At 44.0% G+C, this 18,333-nt stretch overlaps 1 protein-coding gene across 3 annotated transcripts; it reads left to right on the forward strand.

Moving 5' to 3' along the window:
• The first annotated feature begins 789 nt into the window (after window positions 1-789).
• hyal4 (hyaluronidase 4) lies at window positions 790-15,671 on the forward strand. 3 transcript variants are annotated; one of them, XM_088995618.1, is made up of 5 exons: window positions 790-926; window positions 9,302-9,883; window positions 12,514-12,921; window positions 13,908-13,997; window positions 14,664-15,671. In XM_088995618.1, exons 2-5 carry the CDS (start codon window positions 9,335-9,337, stop codon window positions 15,102-15,104), a joined length of 1,488 nt encoding a protein of 495 aa, XP_088851744.1. In that variant the 5' UTR covers window positions 790-926; window positions 9,302-9,334; the 3' UTR covers window positions 15,105-15,671. The 3 variants fall into 3 exon arrangements, with proteins under 3 accessions (XP_088851744.1, XP_088851746.1, XP_088851745.1); XM_088995620.1 differs by lacking the exon at window positions 790-926 and adding an exon at window positions 1,000-1,342; XM_088995619.1 differs by lacking the exon at window positions 790-926 and adding an exon at window positions 6,638-6,742.
• The last annotated feature ends 2,662 nt before the right edge of the window (window positions 15,672-18,333 follow it).

Below are 18,333 nucleotides of genomic sequence, written 5' to 3' on the forward strand. Positions count from 1 at the left end.
CAAACTTTTCGTCTTACAAACATCAAATTTATGAAAATTAAACCTTATAATAAGCACTATTTTCATAATACACACCCACCACGGCTGGCGGAGTGATCTTCGGCGGAAGCACACGACCGAACAGCACCAGAGGTTAAGTTACCAACAGTCCTTATGGAAGGTGACTCTCCTTCCATAAGCCATCAACGACCATCAAAAAGGTAAATAAAACTTTATTTTACAGCACAGTTTATTTCTTCAATTACAGTCGTCATGTAATGCGCCTCTCTTTCCAAACAGCAATTCCCTTTGACCTTCAACCTCCAACGCCATTCCATCAAGCCATAAATGACCATCACAAATGTAAATAAAGTGACTTTATGATACAATGCAGTGTATTTCTTTCATTACAATACAATATCACATTTATTATACATAGAATAAGGTATGTTGTGTGTAGTTTTAAGGCTTATTTAGTTGAAAAGTATATTTTATGGCAACCCGGGAACGGATTATTCCCATTTTAATGGTTTCCTATGGGATTTTTTTTTTTGAGATACACACTTTTCGCCTTACACACTCTCTCTGGGAACTAATTAAGTTCGTAAGTTGAGGTCTCACTGTATTCTCATTTTAATGGTATCTTATGGGAAATAAATGTTTGGCAGACAAACTTTTTGCCTTACACACACTTTCTGGGAACCAATTAAGCTCATTAACTGAGGTATCACTGTATCCTTCTTGCCCGCCCCCCCTCGCGAAGGCTCTCCTCCGCCTTCTCCTCCTCCCCATCCTCCTCCTCCTCCTTCTTCTTTCTTGCAGGCGCTATAAAGGCCGTCGCGTCGGTTCCGTCGCCCACCCAGAAGTAAGCAGGAGAGCACGTCGGAAGATTGGAATGCGTTTGGGCCCCGAGATGACAAAGCCGGAGAGCCACGTCTCACCTACAGGTGAGACATTATTTCCTGGGGGAGCTGAAGGGGGGTGCATTCGTCTCTATGGAGCTTTGGTCGACCACGTGGTTGAGTTTGGCTCCGCCGGCTGTCATGGCACAACCGCAATGTTGTCGCCAGGAATGTTGCCTCACACATTTTTGTGTGTTCCGAAATGTCCAAAGTGGCACTTTGGATTTTTTTTTGAAAGGCCAAGCGAGGCGAGACGAGGTTCAGGGCCGGTGACGCATCAAAACTAAAGTGGCACTGACCAAATTTTGAAGGCAAACGAGCGTCTTGTCATTCATCAGCATGCTAAACACACTTTTTGCTGCAAACGTCCCCACTGCAAGAATCCAAACAAGGGCGCGGAAAATCCTACTGGACCCTCGGCACCCTGCCCACCACCTTTTCCAGGGAATCCCCTCAGACAGGTGCTACCGATCCATGCGCAAGAAATCTAGCAGACATTTGAATAGCTTCTTCCCCCGTCGCCATATCAACTCTCTCAATAGTAACCCAATAGTGATGTGTCGTTCGCGAACGAACTGGCTCTTATAGCTTGGCTCTTGGAAGTGAACAACTGGAGCCGACTCCTAATAGGGAGCCGTATAAAAAAAATGATATCGTGTAAATTTTTTTTTACATGAGAAATTCGTCTTACGTATAATTTACATTATTTTTGGTAGAAAATTAATTTAAAAAACTGAGGAGCCATTTAGAAGCCGAAAGAGAAATTCCCATCACTACAACCAAAATAGAAATGTATAGTGCCTCCATTTTTCTCAATTTTTTGATGATACTAGTGCAACGTGTTTTACCGGAAACAAATTCCTTCTATGTTGTACATACTTGGCAATAAAGATGATTGTCATTCTGATACCGTCAGCGACGACTTACAGCATTTCTGTTTAGATGTCAAGATTCTGATTCTGATTCTGAAGACTCACAGACTATTTTTGGTGAGCGGCAGAGACAACAAAAGCAACAAATACGTTTGCAACACAAATTTGTTGCTATTTCTGTTCTGTCAAAATCCACAGCAGAACAGAGGAGGGGATACACTAAACCAGGGTTAGGCAACCTATGACTCTCGAGTCATATCTGGCTCTTTTGATGATTACATCTGACTCGCCGATAAAACGAAATACAGATTCTCCCTTTTTTGCTGTTCATTTCTTGTTTCGCCTTTGTGGAAAGAAGAAGTTCTGCCGTGATTCTAATTTGCAATGAAACCATCATCGATGAAACAGTCGAATGTTAGCGGCACTTTGACAAGCCCCATGCTAACGTTAGCATCAATATACTTCTGCGAGAGAAAGCAAATGTGGAAGCTAATGAGCCGTGTGCAGGCTAGCTAGCAGTAACTTTGCCTATGGACCCGGCCAGTTGACTTTTATTCCCATCGTTTGGCTGGATTTTCTTTTACCAATCATGAGGAATGGAAAACTATTCATATGAATGGTGAGTATTATCACAAAGTTATTTGAAATACAGTGAGACCTCAACTTACGAACTTAATTGGTTCCCAGACAGAGTGTGTAAGGCAAAAAGTGTGTATCTCAAAAAAATTATCCCCATAGGAAACCATTAAAATGGGAATAATCCGTTCCCGGGTTTCCATAAAATATACTTTTCAACTAAATAAGCCTTAAAACTACACACAACATACCTCATTCTATGTATAATAAATGTGCTATTGTATTGTAATGAAAGAAATACACTGCATTGTATCATAAAGTCACTTTATTTACATTTGTGATGGTCATTTATGGCTTGATGGAATGGCGTTGGAGGTCGAAGGTCAAAGGGAATTGCTGTTTGGAAAGAGAGGCGCATTACATGACGACTGTAATTAAAGAAATAAACTGTGCTGTAAAATAAAGTGTTATTTACCTTTTTGATGGTCGTTGATGGCTTATGGAAGGACAGTCACCTTCCATAAGGACTGTTGGTAACTTAACCTCTGGTGCTGTTCGGTCGTGTGCTTCCGCCGAAGATCACTCCGCCAGCCGGTGGTGGGTGTGTATTATGAAAATAGTGCTTATTATAAGGTTTAATTTTCAGAAATGTGACGTTTGTAAGACGAAAAGTTTGTAAGTTGAGGTGTTTGTAAGTCGAGGTCTCACTGTAATACATTCTCTGACATTTTGTTGACATCACGTGCATGCGTGTTTGCGTGTGGTTCTCATCGAAAAACATTTCTAAATATTTGACTTTTATGGCTCTCTTAGTCCAAAAGGTTCCCAACCTCTGCACCAAAACGTGTTTTTCTCGGCAAAAAGCAGAAAAAAAATGCACTTTTCGTGGAGAGCGAGCCGAACAGTGACCTTGTAAATGTTTCGCATTGGCGGCACTTCCAAGACAAGTTTTCCAAGAGGGTCTTCGGATCTCGTCGTTTTTGTTCACATTCCCGGAATCATAAATTCCAACTTTGCGGCAGTCAATTTTGCGTCTTTGGAGTCAGAAAGCCGATGACGCCCCCATGCGAGAAACCACCTCGGCGAGGGGGATGATCCAAGCCCCCCGGATGAAATTCGCAACATTTTCCAGTGCAGACAATCAGACGGCGTCTCAGGCCGTCCCTCTTGACTCTGTCGAAAGACGAGAAGCCACAAAAACCGCAGGCGTCACTAATCACTTCCAGGCTGGCCCAGCGGTTGTGTTGTGAAGGGTTGGGGGGGGTATATGGGGGTTGTACTCAGGATTCTTTACCCCCTTTTGGCACGACAAGGCAAAAGGCAAACATGACATTTGAAGGCCGGCGACTCCCCGTTGTTGTTGTCATAGTTGTCGGTGTTCAATTGTTCGGAAAGTGAGGCCACAGACTTCGTAAGAACTTGGAAGGGATTCGGAATGGGCATGTGCGACATATCAAGCAAGGGTTCGCTCGGTTCAAGTCTACAGAAAACTTCACTGTCAACTTCAGACTGTCAACTTCAGACTGTAAACTTCAGACTGTCAACTTCAGACTGTCAACTTCAGACTGTCAACTTCAGACTGTCAACTTCCGACTGTCAACTTGAGACTGTCAACTTTAGACTGTCAACTTCAGACTGTCAACGTCAGACTGTCAACTTTAGACTGTCAACTTCAGACTGTCAACTTCAGACTGTCAACTTCCGACTGTCAATTTCACACTGTCAACTTGAGACTGTCAACTTTAGACTGCCAACTTCAGACTGTCAACTTCAGACTGTCAACTTCCGACTGTAAACTTCAGACTGTAAACTTCAGACTGTCAACTTCAGACTGTCAACTTGAGACTGTCAATTTTAGACTGCCAACTTCAGACTGTCACCTTTAGACTGTCAACTTCAGACTGTCAACTTCAGACTGTCAACTTTAGACTGTCAACTTTAGACTGTCAACTTTAGACTGTCAACTTCAGACTGTAAACTTCAGACTGTCACCTTTAGACTGTCAACTTCAGACTGTCAACTTCAGACTGTCAACTTTAGACTGTCAACTTTAGACTGTCAACTTTAGACTGTCAACTTCAGACTGTAAACTTCAGACTGTCACCTTTAGACTGTCAACTTCAGACTGTCAACTTCAGACTGTCAACTTTAGACTGTCAACTTTAGACTGTCAACTTCAGACTGTAAACTTCAGACTGTCAACTTCAGACTGTCAACTTTAGACTGTCAACTTCAGACTGTCAACTTTAGACTGTCAACTTCAGACTGTCAACTTCAGACTGTCACCTTTAGACTGTCAACATTAGACTGTCAACTTTAGACTGTCAACTTCAGACTGTCAACTTCAGACTGTCAACTTCAGACTGTCAACTTTAGACTATCAACTTCAGACTGTCAACTTTAGACTGTCAACTTCAGACTGTCAACTTCAGACTGTCACCTTTAGACTGTCAACTTCCGACTGTCAATTTCACACTGTCAACTTGAGACTGTCAACTTTAGACTGCCAACTTCAGACTGTCAACTTCAGACTGTCAACTTCCGACTGTAAACTTTAGACTGTAAACTTCAGACTGTAAACTTCAGACTGTCAACTTCAGACTGTCAACTTGAGACTGTCAATTTTAGACTGCCAACTTCACACTGTCAACTTCAGACTGTCAACTTTAGACTGTCAACTTTAGACTATCAACTTCAGACTGTAAACTTCAGACTGTCACCTTTAGACTGTCAACTTCAGACTGTCAACTTCAGACTGTCAACTTTAGACTGTCAACTTTAGACTGTCAACTTCAGACTGTAAACTTCAGACTGTCAACTTCAGACTGTCAACTTTAGACTGTCAACTTCAGACTGTCAACTTCAGACTGTCACCTTTAGACTGTCAACTTCAGACTGTCAACTTCAGACTGTCAACTTTAGACTGTCAACTTTAGACTGTCAACTTCAGACTGTAAACTTCAGACTGTAAACTTCAGACTTTAAACTTCAGACTGTCAACTTCAGACTGTAAACTTCAGACTGTCAACTTCAGACTGTCAACTTTAGACTGTCAACTTCAGACTGTCAACTTTAGACTGTCAACTTCAGACTGTCACCTTTAGACTGTCAACTTCAGACTGTCAACTTCAGACTGTCAACTTTAGACTGTCAACTTCAGACTGTCAACTTCAGACTGTCACCTTTAGACTGTCAACTTCAGACTGTCAACTTCAGACTGTCAACTTTAGACTGTCAAATTTAGACTGTCAACTTCACACTGTCAACTTGAGACTGTCAACTTTAGACTGCCAACTTCAGACTGTCACCCTTAGACTGTCAACTTTAGACTCTCAACTTTAGACTGTCAACTTTAGACTGTCAACTTCAGACTGTCATCTTTAGACTGTCAACTTCACACTGTCAACTTGAGACTGTCAACTTTGGACTGCCAACTTCAGACTGTCACCTTTAGACTGTCAACTTTAGACTGTCACGATCTGGTTGGTGACCAACGGATAGCGCTGGTCTGCGCTGTGGTTGCTTCACCCTGTCTGTTTTTTTTTCATCTTGGCAGATTTTTACTCAAACTTCAGACTGTCAACTTATAATAATAATACATTACATTGTAAGCGCCTTTCAAAGCTCTCAAGGACACTTTACAGTCACAGACAAGGTACTATAATAAATAAAATACAATCAGAAATAGAATGCAATAAATAAAATACAATTATAAATAGAAACAAGAGAGAGAGCTACACAGAAAATGCAATTTTAAATCGGTGGCTTTTGAAATGGGACTTGAAGGTGGGAAGAGAATCGATGTTACGGATGTTGGGAGGAAGTGAGTTCCAGAGTTTGGAGGCAGAGCAGCTGAAGGCTCTGTCACCCATCGTCCTGAGACGGGCAGGGGGGAGGCACACAGAAATGGAGGGAGGAAGAGGATCTGAGGGAACAACAGGTAATAGAAATTTGAAGAATGTCAGATAGGTTATGGGGGGGCAAGGTAGCTTTAAATGTATAAAAAATAATTTTAAAGTTGATTCTATATTTGACCGGGAGCCAGTAGAGCCTTGGTCTTCCAGTCTGGTGGTTTGTTGGGTACGGAAATGCCTTTGTCCTATTTGGATGATTGCCATGCTTTTGACTTTGGAGTCAGCCAATCCTCCATCAAGATGTCTCCAGTTGGTCCACAATGCTGCCGCTAGCCTCTTAACTGCTACTCTGGCATCCCTTCAACTGGCGGATTTGAGAGGTTTTTTTGTTCCATCTCATCTCTGATTTTCTTGTCCCATTTTGTCTCTCAGAGCTCCTCCGCCATTTGCCTCAAGTTCGCCAAGCAGACATTAGTGCTAGCGAGAACGAAGCCGAGGCTGCGAGGGAGATGAAGCCCTTTCCGTTGCGACTCAGAATCAGAATTGTCTTTATTGCCAGGTACAGTGATACCTCGGCTTATGAATGCTTTAGCTAACGAACTTTTCGCCTTACAAACATTAAATTTGCAAGAATATAATCTTGGCATACAAACTATTTTTCGGGAAACACACGGAGCGCTACTAAGAGTAATGTGTCGTTCGCGAACGAGCCCGTTCTCCTAACAAGGAGCTAGAATAGGCTTTTTTTCCCCCTATTCCCCGCCAGTCTTCGGTTAAAGCCGCACGAGATTGGTCAAGATCCGTGGTAGAGGAGGGAGGGGCACACACGCGGCAGCGAGGGGTGGGGGGAGAACACAGAGCAGCACATTAAATAGGATAGGCAGACGACAGAGAGAGAGTGAGAAAATGGATAGAAAACCATGAAATTTGGACTTGTTTCAACTTTATTGATAGTTCAAAGGCTGAATGTAGACTGCAAGGTTAAAATATCCCATCAATCAAGCTCCACAAATAACCCGCACAAGCCATCTGTACAATATGACAAGAACATACAAGCAAGGGAACCAGCTATTAATGAAGTTTCTAGTGTGTCTGCCTGCATCTGTTACAATATCACAACTTCTAAGATGTACAACGCAGAGCTCCTTGAGACACTTTCTGCAAAAAGCCATCCATTCCATCAAGGCATCAACGACCATCACAAAGTTCAATAAAACGACTTTATTATACAGTACAGTTTATTTCTTTCATTACAATACCATAGCACATTTATTATACATAAAATAAGGTATATTGTGTGTAGGTTTAAGGCTTATTTAGTTGAAAATTATGTTTTATGCGGACCTGGGAACGGATTATTCTCATTTTAAAGGTTTCCTATGGGAAATTAATGATTGGATTACACGCTTTTTGCCTTGCACACACTTCCTGGGAACCAATTAAGTTCGTAAGCCACCATATCACTGTATGTAGAACGCACTAGGAATTTGTCTCCGGTAGAACACACTAGCAGAAGAAAAACGTAGGGACTCTACAGTTCTATTTGGGTTACTGTTTAAAGAGTTTGTGGCTTGGGGGAAGAAGCTGTTTAAATGTCTGCTGGATTTGGTGCGCATGGAGCCTGCCTGAAGGGAGTCGCTGGTAAAGGTGGTGGGCAGGGTGCGGAGGGTCCAGTCGGATTTTCCGCAGCCTTGTTTGGATTCTTGCAGTGTGCAAGTCCTCGAGAGTGGCTAGGGAGGTGCCAATGATTTTTTTTCGTCCGTCGTAACTGTCAGATTTTGTCCATTTTTGTGGCGGCTCCGAACCAAACTGTCATGATCTGGTTGGCGACCAACGGGGGGCGCTGTCGGCCCCGCCTACACCTGCACAGGTGCTGGTCGTCCCGATCAGATTGGCGACCAGCGGATAGCGACGTCAGCCCTGCCTGCAGCCTCGCAGGTGCTGGTCGTTTAATCATTGACACTTAAAAGGACACCCGGAACGACCATCCGGTGCCGGTTCATTGTTTGTTTGCTGCTTTTTTGTTGCATGCATTGTGTATGTGTTTGTTTAACCTTGGCGGACTTCTACTTTTGGTCTTCTTTTGATACTTTGTATTTTTTCTGTTCAGATGATTTTGGTGTTTTACATTTTGTTCCTGCTGACCTTTATTTTAATACAATTTGTCAAACAACCTCCTGCTCCCTCCTGCCTGCTTTTTGGGATCCGCACCCGCCAACACCACCTTGCGAACCGTGACTCAAACGGTGATGGAAGAACACAGGATGGATTGGATGACAGCCGTGTAGGTCCCCATCTTTCAAACTCGTCTTCAAACAAAAGACCCAGCAGGAGACTTGGTTTGGAGTCGGACTGTTTGTCTGTGTTTGACTGTCTTCGCAATGAGTTCATTGGTTGTCGTTGTACGAACTGTTTTTGGCGAAGCAAATCATGGTTCCGACTTGATCGAAAAGATGATTTTTGGAGACGAGTCCAAGGAAATGAAACGTAGGAACGCGTGCATGTGATCCAAAGCCCGGCTTGACTTACAGAACAAGCAAATCGTTTCCAAAGACCAAGTGGAAACCTGGCAGAGGCCTTTGAGGAAGGCCATAAACTGGCTTTTGTTGACGGGAGGCCAATTGGGGGAAGACGTTTGTAGACGACCACACGGCGTCAAACCACAAGGAGAACGGCGACGGGAACGGGTGTCATTGAGGCTCCGACTCTGGTTAGCCTGGTTTGTCTTTTCGCCTGACGGAGTTCCAGGATGTCATGGGACAATCCACATTTCGGCCATTTTCTGTCTAGCGCCTGATTAAGGTTTCTGCAAATCCTCCGAGAGGCCTCACGAAATGTTTGCGTTCCAACGTCATTCGGGAGGGATTCCACCCGGAGATGTTTTCACTCGGTGATTAAACTTCCCTATCTATTGGCAAGCTATATAGCTAGCTACCTAGCTAGCTATTTAACTTGTCCTGTGACTGTGAAGTGACCTTGAGAGTTTGAAGACCGCTTGTAAATAAAATTCATTATTATTATTATTATAAAAGCCGTCCCTCTGCTTGTCTCTCCGTATCCGTTCGGCCGACGGTCTTCGGTTCCGTTTGTCTGAATATTTTTCTCCGGTGGCCCTCAGGATGATCGACGGCGCCCGCAACTGAGCGCCAGCATGCCGGCGGGGCCGGCGGGCGCTCTCTCCCCCACGCAGCCGGCGGTCCCGCTCGCCCTGACCTTCTCGCGGCTACTTCTGCTACTGCACTCGGCGCTGGCCCAGAAGCCGGCCCGCCTGCCGCTGGTGGGCCGCAAGCCCTTCGTGGCCGCCTGGAACGCGCCGCTGGACATGTGCCAGATCAAGTACAACGTCAGCGTCCACCCGGAGCCGCTGTTCCATATCCACGGCAGCCCCCGCGCCGACTGGACGGGCCAGAACGTCACCATCTTCTACGCAAACCGGCTGGGCTACTACCCGCGCTACACGGCGCGGGGCGAGGCGCTGCACGGCGGCGTCCCGCAGAACGGCAGCCTGGACGTGCACCTGTTCAAAGCCTACCGGGACATCGCCCACTTCATCCCCGCCGAAGACTTCGGCGGCCTGGCCGTCATCGACTGGGAGTTCTGGCGGCCGCAGTGGAGCCGCAACTGGCACAAGAAGGACGTTTACCGCCGGAAGTCGCGGGAGCTCACCGCCAAGGCGTACCTCAACGTGACGGCGGCGCAGGTGAGCTCGGTGGCGGGTTTCAAAAGGCACGCCTGCGTTCTTCCACTCACCGTTGTGACCAAAACATCGGACGGACAGTGATCATTGGATCGATTCTTTCCGGGCGTTGTTTCTAAATGTTCGACTCTTTGGGTTGTCGGCTCTCGACACAATATTCAAAGTGAAAGTCAAAGTCAAAGTCAGCTTTATTGTCAAATATGCTAATATGCATGACATACAGCACAGATGAAATGACTCATCCATCCATCCATTTTCCGTAGCGCTTCTTCCTCATTAGGGTCGCGGGGGTTGCTGTAGCCTATCTCAGCTGGAGATCAAGGCGGGGGACACCCTGAATTGGTTGCCAGCCAATCGCAGGGCACACAAAGACATACAACAGTCACTCTCACACTCACACCTAGGGACAATTTGGAGTGGCCAATCTGCCTGCCATGCATGTTTTTGGAGTGTAGGAGGAAACCGGAGGACCCGGAGAAAACCCATGCGGGTCCGGGGAGAACATGCAAACTCCACACAGGGAGGTCATACCGGGACGCGAACCGGCGACCTCTGCATTGTGAAGCCGGTGTGCTAACCACTCGACTACATAATGTGGCTAAAAAAGACAGACAATTGACAACAGACAATAAATACAAATGAATGTAAGGTTTGGTACGTCTGTGTAAGCTCTCAGTCGTACAGGAGTGGTCCATCGATGAGAAGGTTTCTTCAGCCGTCATCTGTACAATTTTGAAGGTGTCGGATGTTTCGCTTCTTATCCAAGAGGCTTCGTCAGCGAACTAAAATTTGCAACAGTGAGGTTAAAATCTTAGCGAAAGAAAATAGATGGTTTGAAAGGCGAGTAAAAGAAGCTATCTTCATAAAACAGCAAAACCCTTGACACCATGGCAAGGGTTTTGAGGTTTAATTTGGATCGTTCTTACATTAGGATTCTTAGGCAACATAGGCTTAGTTATGGTGATGAAGTCCTTCCGTATCATTTTGAGGCGTCTGGACTCCAATGTAGCTCCCAGAAAATGCACAAGATGGCGCACAAGCTCCGTTGGAAATGGGCTGATTTGTCTGCTGGGAATTTGTGTCAACTAGTATCAAATAGTAGTCTTGGTGCAACACACAATGATTCCCCATAGCGTTATTTATGTGTTTTCCTTCGAATTTCACCATCAACACGGATCAACACGATGTTTTCAGACCAAACAAAGTACCAAAAAATGCATTGTGTGTCGCTTTCTCGGTCAGGGACGTTCCTGACGTGACGTCACGTCAGGAATCGTCATCAACTCGAAAACAAGACTTCCTGAATATTCAGCGTGCGTCTTAAAAGGTCAAATATAGCTATATGCGGTGGAATCTTTGTAAAATACGCTCAGGAGAAGTCATTTGAAGTGATTATACTAATTATGGACGCAACTTGTCCGGAGGCGTCGGCTGTCCTTTAAAGGACAACCGACATCAATTTTTTGTTTCCTGACATCAGAAAAAACGTTTTATAGCATCTAAAATACCCATAACACGCAGTACGATATTTTTAGTCAAATGCAAAACACCAATAAAAATGACTTAAAGTGTCCAAAATCTGCAAAAAAAATGAACCTGGAAGTGGCCAGTTTCAGAAGGTCCCGCCCCCTTGTTTGTGGCGTCACCCCAAGACGTCTTGCCTTGCTGGAGAATCAAAACAATGGCTTCAGATTCGGAGAATATGATTTCTTGTTACTCATCCAGTTATGAATATGATTCAAATAGTTCTGGAGAGGAAAGCATACATGTTTGCAATCGATTAAAGAATTTATTCCACGCCATTTTGAGGCAATAGGGGGGGAACATGTAGCATTGAAAAAGAGGCAGAAAATGGCGACAATGCTCTGTGTGAGGAATGAATCAGCCCGTTTCCACAGGCTGATTAATTCCTTACGCGGAGCTTTGTCACCCTATTCTGCCTCTTTTTGGTGCAACACGAAGTTTTCAGATCAAACAAGTACAGCGAAATGCATTGACGTGATGGAAGGACTGCTACAAAGTGTCCTTTTTTCGCTGAGGGGCGTTCCTTCAGTGACGTAGGGTGAGGACTCGTCACCAACTCAAAAACAAGACTCCCGGAATATTCAGCGCGAGTCTTAAAACGTAAAATATAGCTATATGCGGTGGAATCTTTGTAAAATACGCGCAGTAGAAGTCATTTGAAGCCATTTGACAAATTATGGACACAACTTGTCCGGAGACGTCGGTTGTCCTTTAAGGTTTATTTATTCGAAAATTATGTTTTATGGGGACCTGGGAACGGATTATTCTCATTTTAATGGTTTCCTATGGGAAATTAATGTTTGGAATACACACGTTTCGCCTTATACACACTCTGTGGGAACCAATTAAGTTCGTAAGCCAAGGCATCACTGTATTTTCATAAGTTGTGAAGAAAATCGTTAGTTTGCAGTTGCATTTTTTTGGAGAGAAGGACGACAGTACAGTCGAACAACAGTCCTAAAAACAAACGAGCCATTTTGTTTGATCAAGGTCCGATTTCAAAACCGGTACGACACAGTCCACCTGGACCCAAAGCACTTTTGCGGACTTCCCTGTCAGCGAGAGGTGCAAATGATTGTTTTTTTTCCCCCCCCCGACTGGCTTTTGAGGTGGAGGAGCTAGCGCGGCGGCGTTTTGAGAAGAGCGCCCGGGCCTTCATGCAAAGCACCCTGCAGCTGGGCACGCGCCTGCGCCCCCGCGGCCTTTGGGGCTTCTACCTGTACCCCGACTGCCACAATTACAACCTCCACGACAGCGGCTACACCGGCCTGTGCCCGCTGACGGAGAGCCTGCGCAACGACGAGCTGCGCTGGCTGTGGAACAGCAGCACGGCGCTCTACCCGTCCGTCGCCATCCACAGGTCGCGCAGCAACAGCGCCGCCAACCTGCGCTTCGCCCGCCACCGCGTGCGGGAGGCGTTGCGCGTGGCCTCGCTCACCTCCAACGACTACGACCTCCCCACGTACGTCTACCTGAGGCTGGGATACCGCGATGGCCCGCTCACCTTCCTCACCACGGTAACGCCCGACGCGGGACGCCCCGTTCAAAAGCCACCCGAGAAACTTCCCGTCACCTCTCAAAAAGCGTGTTTCGGAATGTCATGCTAATTTGCTACATGCTAGATAGCCGTGTGCTAAACAGGCAATAATAACAATAATAATAATAATAATAATAATAATAATTTCATTTCTAAGCGCCTTTCAAAACTCTCAAGGTCACTTTACAGTCACAGGATCCGTTTTTCTGTGGGTGAGCAGCGGCAGCCACACGCGCCAGCGTTCACTCAACTCACTCAAGTTAATAGATAGAAAGCTAGCTAGCCAAACAGTAGACAGATAATAGATAGCCCACGGATAGCTAGCTAGAACGCTGGCAACCTAGATAACTCTATAGTTGATAGCTAGACAGTTAGCTAGCTAATCAGACTCAGAATCATCTTTATTGCCAAGTATGTAGAACACACAAGTAATAATACACTGAATGTCAGTATTAAATACAGATAGAAAGCCAGCTAGCCAGCTAGTAGATAGCTAATAGATAGTCAACAGATAGCTAGATAGATAGCTATCCACCTATATAGCTCAATAGCTAAGAGCTATCTAGCTAGATAGTTAGTTAGCTAATACACTGAATGTCACTATTAAATACACAGATAGATGTAGATATCTGCTAGCTAGAATATCACTAATAGATAGACAACAGAAAGCTAGCCACTTAGATAGCAATAAAACATCATTGCCTTAACCGATGCTAACGCTAAGTCGGCAAGCTCGCGTGAAAAAGTTTCATTTTAACAAGGCTGTGCGCTTCCGTTTACATCCGATTGATTGATTGATTGATTGATTGATTGATTGATTGATTGATTGATTGATTGATTCCCTTTCCGGATTAAATTAAAAAAAGGAGAGCGAAACGCTTGGCTACGTGCTAAGTAGCCGATCATGCTAACTGGTTCTATCCAAATTGACTCACCAATGGTGACCTTGACGTGTTCCCCGCACAGAAGGATCTCGTGCACACAATCGGCGAGAGCGCAGCTCTGGGAGCCGCCGGCTTCGTCATCTGGGGTGACCTCAACTTGACCATGTCACGGGTGAGGACCACCGCTTTACTTGTACCCAAGATGTGCTGCGACCGCAAAAACATATCAGCAAATCAAACTTGTGAAATTCCATGCTCATCTGTATAGCTAGCAAGCTAGCTAGCTTTCTTTCTATTCAACTAGTTGGCTAATCCCTTAGACCACAGGTGTTAAAGTCAAGGCCCGGGGGCCAAATCAGGCCTCCCACATCATTTTATTCGGCCCGCCAAAGCAAATCAAACTTGTGAAATTCCACGTCTATCTGTCGAGCTAGCGAGCTAGCTAGCTTTCTTTCCATATCAACAAGCTGGCTAATTCCCACAGGTCTTAAAGTCAAGGCCGGGGGGCCAAATCAGGCCCGCCACAACATTTTATTCGGCCCGCCAAAGCAAAGCAAACTTTTGAAATTCCATGCTAATCCATCGAGCTAATTAGCTAATCTATCTAGTGAGGTAGCTAGACCCAATTGACATTTGACACGTATGGTTGTCAGAAGTGAAAGCTAGTAGCTTTTAAGAAAGAGCGCGAGCTAGCTATCTCTCTTTCTATTCAGCTAGCTGGCTAATTAACCGCTATTCTAAGTCGAGTAGGGTCTGAAAAATGCACGAGCGAATGAGCAATTTGCTAATTTGGAATTGGGCCTGACAAATTGGGCTCGGTTTGGCGTTTTCCCCGCAGCACAACTGCAGCAAAGTGCGCTGGTTCCTGAGCCACCGGCTGGGCCAGTACATCACCAACGTGACGCGGGCCGCCGAATTCTGCAGCGACTTCCTGTGCCAGAACAACGGGCGCTGCGTCCGCCGCAACCCCAGCGCCCGCCACTACCTCCACCTGGATGGCGCAACCTACAGCGTCCGCCCGGCGGGCAGCGACGGGAGCTTCGTCGTGAGTGGGCGCCACTCGCCGCGTGACCTCCTAACGCTCGCTGCCCGCTTCCGTTGTCATTGCTACGAAGGTTACCGGGGGGAGCACTGCGATAGCGCCAACGAGCAAGACAGCGGCGGCAGCGAGGTACGGCGAGACGGGCGCAGCGGGGCGCCGCCCGCCTTGGGCCGTACTACCCTCATGACCCTTTCGGCACTCCTGTTGACCGTCTGGAGACATTCAGATGTTTGTTAGCATGCTAACACTGATGCTACCGCGCGCACGGCCGCATAAGAATGTAATGACTCCCAACCAAAATCCACTTGCCACATTTTGTCTTTGTCCATTGGACGGACGGTGTCCTTGTTGACTTTCTTCACAGTTGACGGGTTGTTGTCATAGCAATGCAAACATTTCTTCGCCAAATCTTCATAAGTACAGTGATAACTCAGCTTACGAACGCTTTACCTCACAAACTTTTCACTTTACGAACATTACATTCGGAAGAATATAATCTTGGCAGAGGAACTAGTTTTCGGCAGACGAACCAAACCACACAATCCCACGGTGGCTGGTGGACTAGTTTTCCACACCCCCTTTGAATGCAGACGTGGTTTGTTATCAAGTGGAGTACTATTGCTATTATAGGAGCGAAAAAGCCACCACCACACGCTACTGTTAAGCCGAAGAAGACGCAAAAGAAAATGACGGTCAAGCAGAAGAAGGAGATCATCGAAAAACACCAAAGAGGTGTGCGTTTGTGTGACTTAGAGTCCCATATCATCAAGACAAAAGTCAATAAAAGGACTTGATTATAGTTTATACAGTTTATTTCTTTCATTACAATCCAATAGCACATTTATTATACATAAAATAAGGTATATTGTGTGTAGTTTTAATCCTTATTTCGTAGAAAATGATGTTTTATGGGGAGTTGGGAACAGATTATTCTCATTTTAATGGTTTCTTATGGGAAATAAGTGTTTGGAAGACAAACTTTTCACCTTACACACTTTGTGGGAACCAATTAAGTTTGTAAACTGTGGTATCACTGTAATCCAATTTTTTTCTTTTAAATCAAGAGAAAAAGTCATTGAATTGTCAAAAAGGACAAAGATCGCATTATGAAAACTAACACATTTTTTCTTTTTGGGACAACTATTATTTTTCTTGTTATGACACCAAAAACAGTATGGAATCAAATCTTATTTCTTTTCAAATTTATTCTTCCTATTTTTTTATGGCGAAAATATTTTTCTCTGAATTGTTTTTCATGACAAGCAATAAGGTCATACTTCGGCTTAGCACAATACAATACAATACAATACAATACAATACAATACAATACAATACAATACAACACAATACAATACAATACAATACAATACAATACAATACAATACATACATTACAATACAATACAATACAATACAATACAATACAATACAATACAATACAATACATACAATACAATGCAATACAATACAATACAATACAATACAATACAATACAATACAATACAATACAGGACAGAATCAAAGGCCAAACTCGCCTGCTGGTGGTGCTACAAGTTAGCCCTGATAAGCTAATGATTCTGTTGCCAGAAGAACCACAAAACAAGCGCTGGTGTGACTAGCTAAAACTAACGTTTACAAAAGCTTTTTTACTTGACATGATATGTCATTTTGATCCCCATCACTCAGTTTTTTTCACATATCCAAAAAAGAATTTTTTTTTTTGTTTCATTGTGAGGAATTGAATGAGCCGCAATGTAGCCATGACAAAAAACACTGAAGAGGAAACACTGACTTGGCGCTTTTCTTGCGGTTCTTCACTTCTTCTTCATCCCCAACCGGTGTATGTGAACTAGCCGTGATACCTCCGCCGGGGCCAATGACGCCTCCTCTAAGCCTTAAGGTCAGGGGTCGGGAACCTTTTTGAAAAAATCCAGCCAAAAGATCGGAATGAAAGTGAACCATACGCGAAGTTAAAGGACAATCGACACCATTTTTTTTTGTTTCCTGACTAACATCAGAAAAACGTTTTATAGCATCTAAAATAACCAAAACGCGCACACTGATATTTTTAGTCATATGCAAAACACCAATAAAAACGACTTAAAGTGTCCCAAAACTGCCACAAAATGAGCTCGGTACTGGGCAGATTCAGAAAGTCCCGCCCCTTTGTTCATGACATCACTATTGGTCACACACTGCCTTGCTCCAGAATGAAAACGTGCCAGATGCAATCATCAAAATAGCCAGATATGGCTCAAGAGCCATAGGTTCCCCACCCCTGGTCTATAGGGTTCATTATTTTCCTTGTTGTGTTTTGTCAGGGTTTCAAACGTTTTCAAATATGGATTGCCTTTGCTTCATACCTCTACAACCAATGAATAGAGCAGAGCTAGCTAGCTAGCTTGCGTTCCTTGCACGCTTGCAGCAAGTTGCAAAACGTTTATCTGGGTGGTCCGACATGTAGACTTTGTTTTTGATTTTAATCTTGCGTTAGCAACAAGTGCGTTTTTTGATTTTTACGCGTACGTCATGATTGTAGAAGCAAACATGCAGCACATGAATGTAAATGCACTGCTAAATAAACCATGTGACCTGTTATAGCACGTTTATAAGAAAAAAATATATACAGTAAAGTCTCGTTATATCGATATCGGATATATCGATAGTCCCGGTTATATCGATACTATTTCTATGCACGCACGGAGAAAATTACATGCAAACAGGTCTGATATATCGATAGTCCCGGTTATATCGATATTTTTTCGGACTCCCATGAATATCGATATAACGAGACTTTACTGTATATATAATAATAATAATAATAATAATAATAATAATAATAATAATAATAATAATAAAAATAATAATAATAATAATAATAAATGTCATTTATAAGTGCCTTTCTAAACTGTGGTGAACAGCAGCACTAGACCTCTTCAAAATTGACCTTTTTCTTCAAACATATGGAAACTGATATAATTCCCATTCTACTAGGTCTAAATTAGCTAAATATACTAGTTATTGTGATCTTGGACCTTGGCTATGCCTGCCTCAAGAGCCATGTAATTTTATTGTTGACGTTTTTCAAAAATGCTGCAAAATGTGGGCTATTATTATGTCCTTATTTTCATTGTAGCTTACCAGAGGTTGAAAGTGATACCAAATGAAAGCTAATAAAATGTTCTTGGTAGTAAACACATGAACACCCGTGTTAATTTTAATGATTATTTTTTTGTTCTTTTGACTTCAAGACGGCGCCGCGAGAGTGGCTGCCTTTCCAGTATCTCATGTATTTTGTTTTTCTACTTTCATTCATTTCATCACTTCAATCAATTAATGTTGATACCATAGCAAGCAACAGTGGCATCAACAAGGGTGCAGCGAAGCTCATTGAAGAAAAACTAGGCAAAAAGGTATTCTACTTCGCTTGTCGCCATCGCATATCAGAGGTAATAATTGGAAGTGAA

The sequence above is a fragment of the Hippocampus bargibanti genome, linkage group LG05 (genome assembly GCF_051943395.1).
Source record: "Hippocampus bargibanti isolate YZ-2025 linkage group LG05, ASM5194339v1, whole genome shotgun sequence".
In the NCBI taxonomy this organism is placed as follows: Eukaryota; Metazoa; Chordata; class Actinopteri; order Syngnathiformes; family Syngnathidae; genus Hippocampus; species Hippocampus bargibanti.

Coding starts and splice junctions, on each gene's coding strand:
- hyal4 (XM_088995618.1), top strand. CDS start 9,335: ATGCCGGCGGGGCCGGCGGGCGCTCTCTCCCCCACGCAGCCGGCGGTC. Junction 9,884..12,513: donor TCAACGTGACGGCGGCGCAG/GTGAGCTCGGTG, acceptor CTGGCTTTTGAG/GTGGAGGAGCTAGCGCGGCG. Junction 13,998..14,663: donor TCAACTTGACCATGTCACGG/GTGAGGACCACC, acceptor TTTTCCCCGCAG/CACAACTGCAGCAAAGTGCG.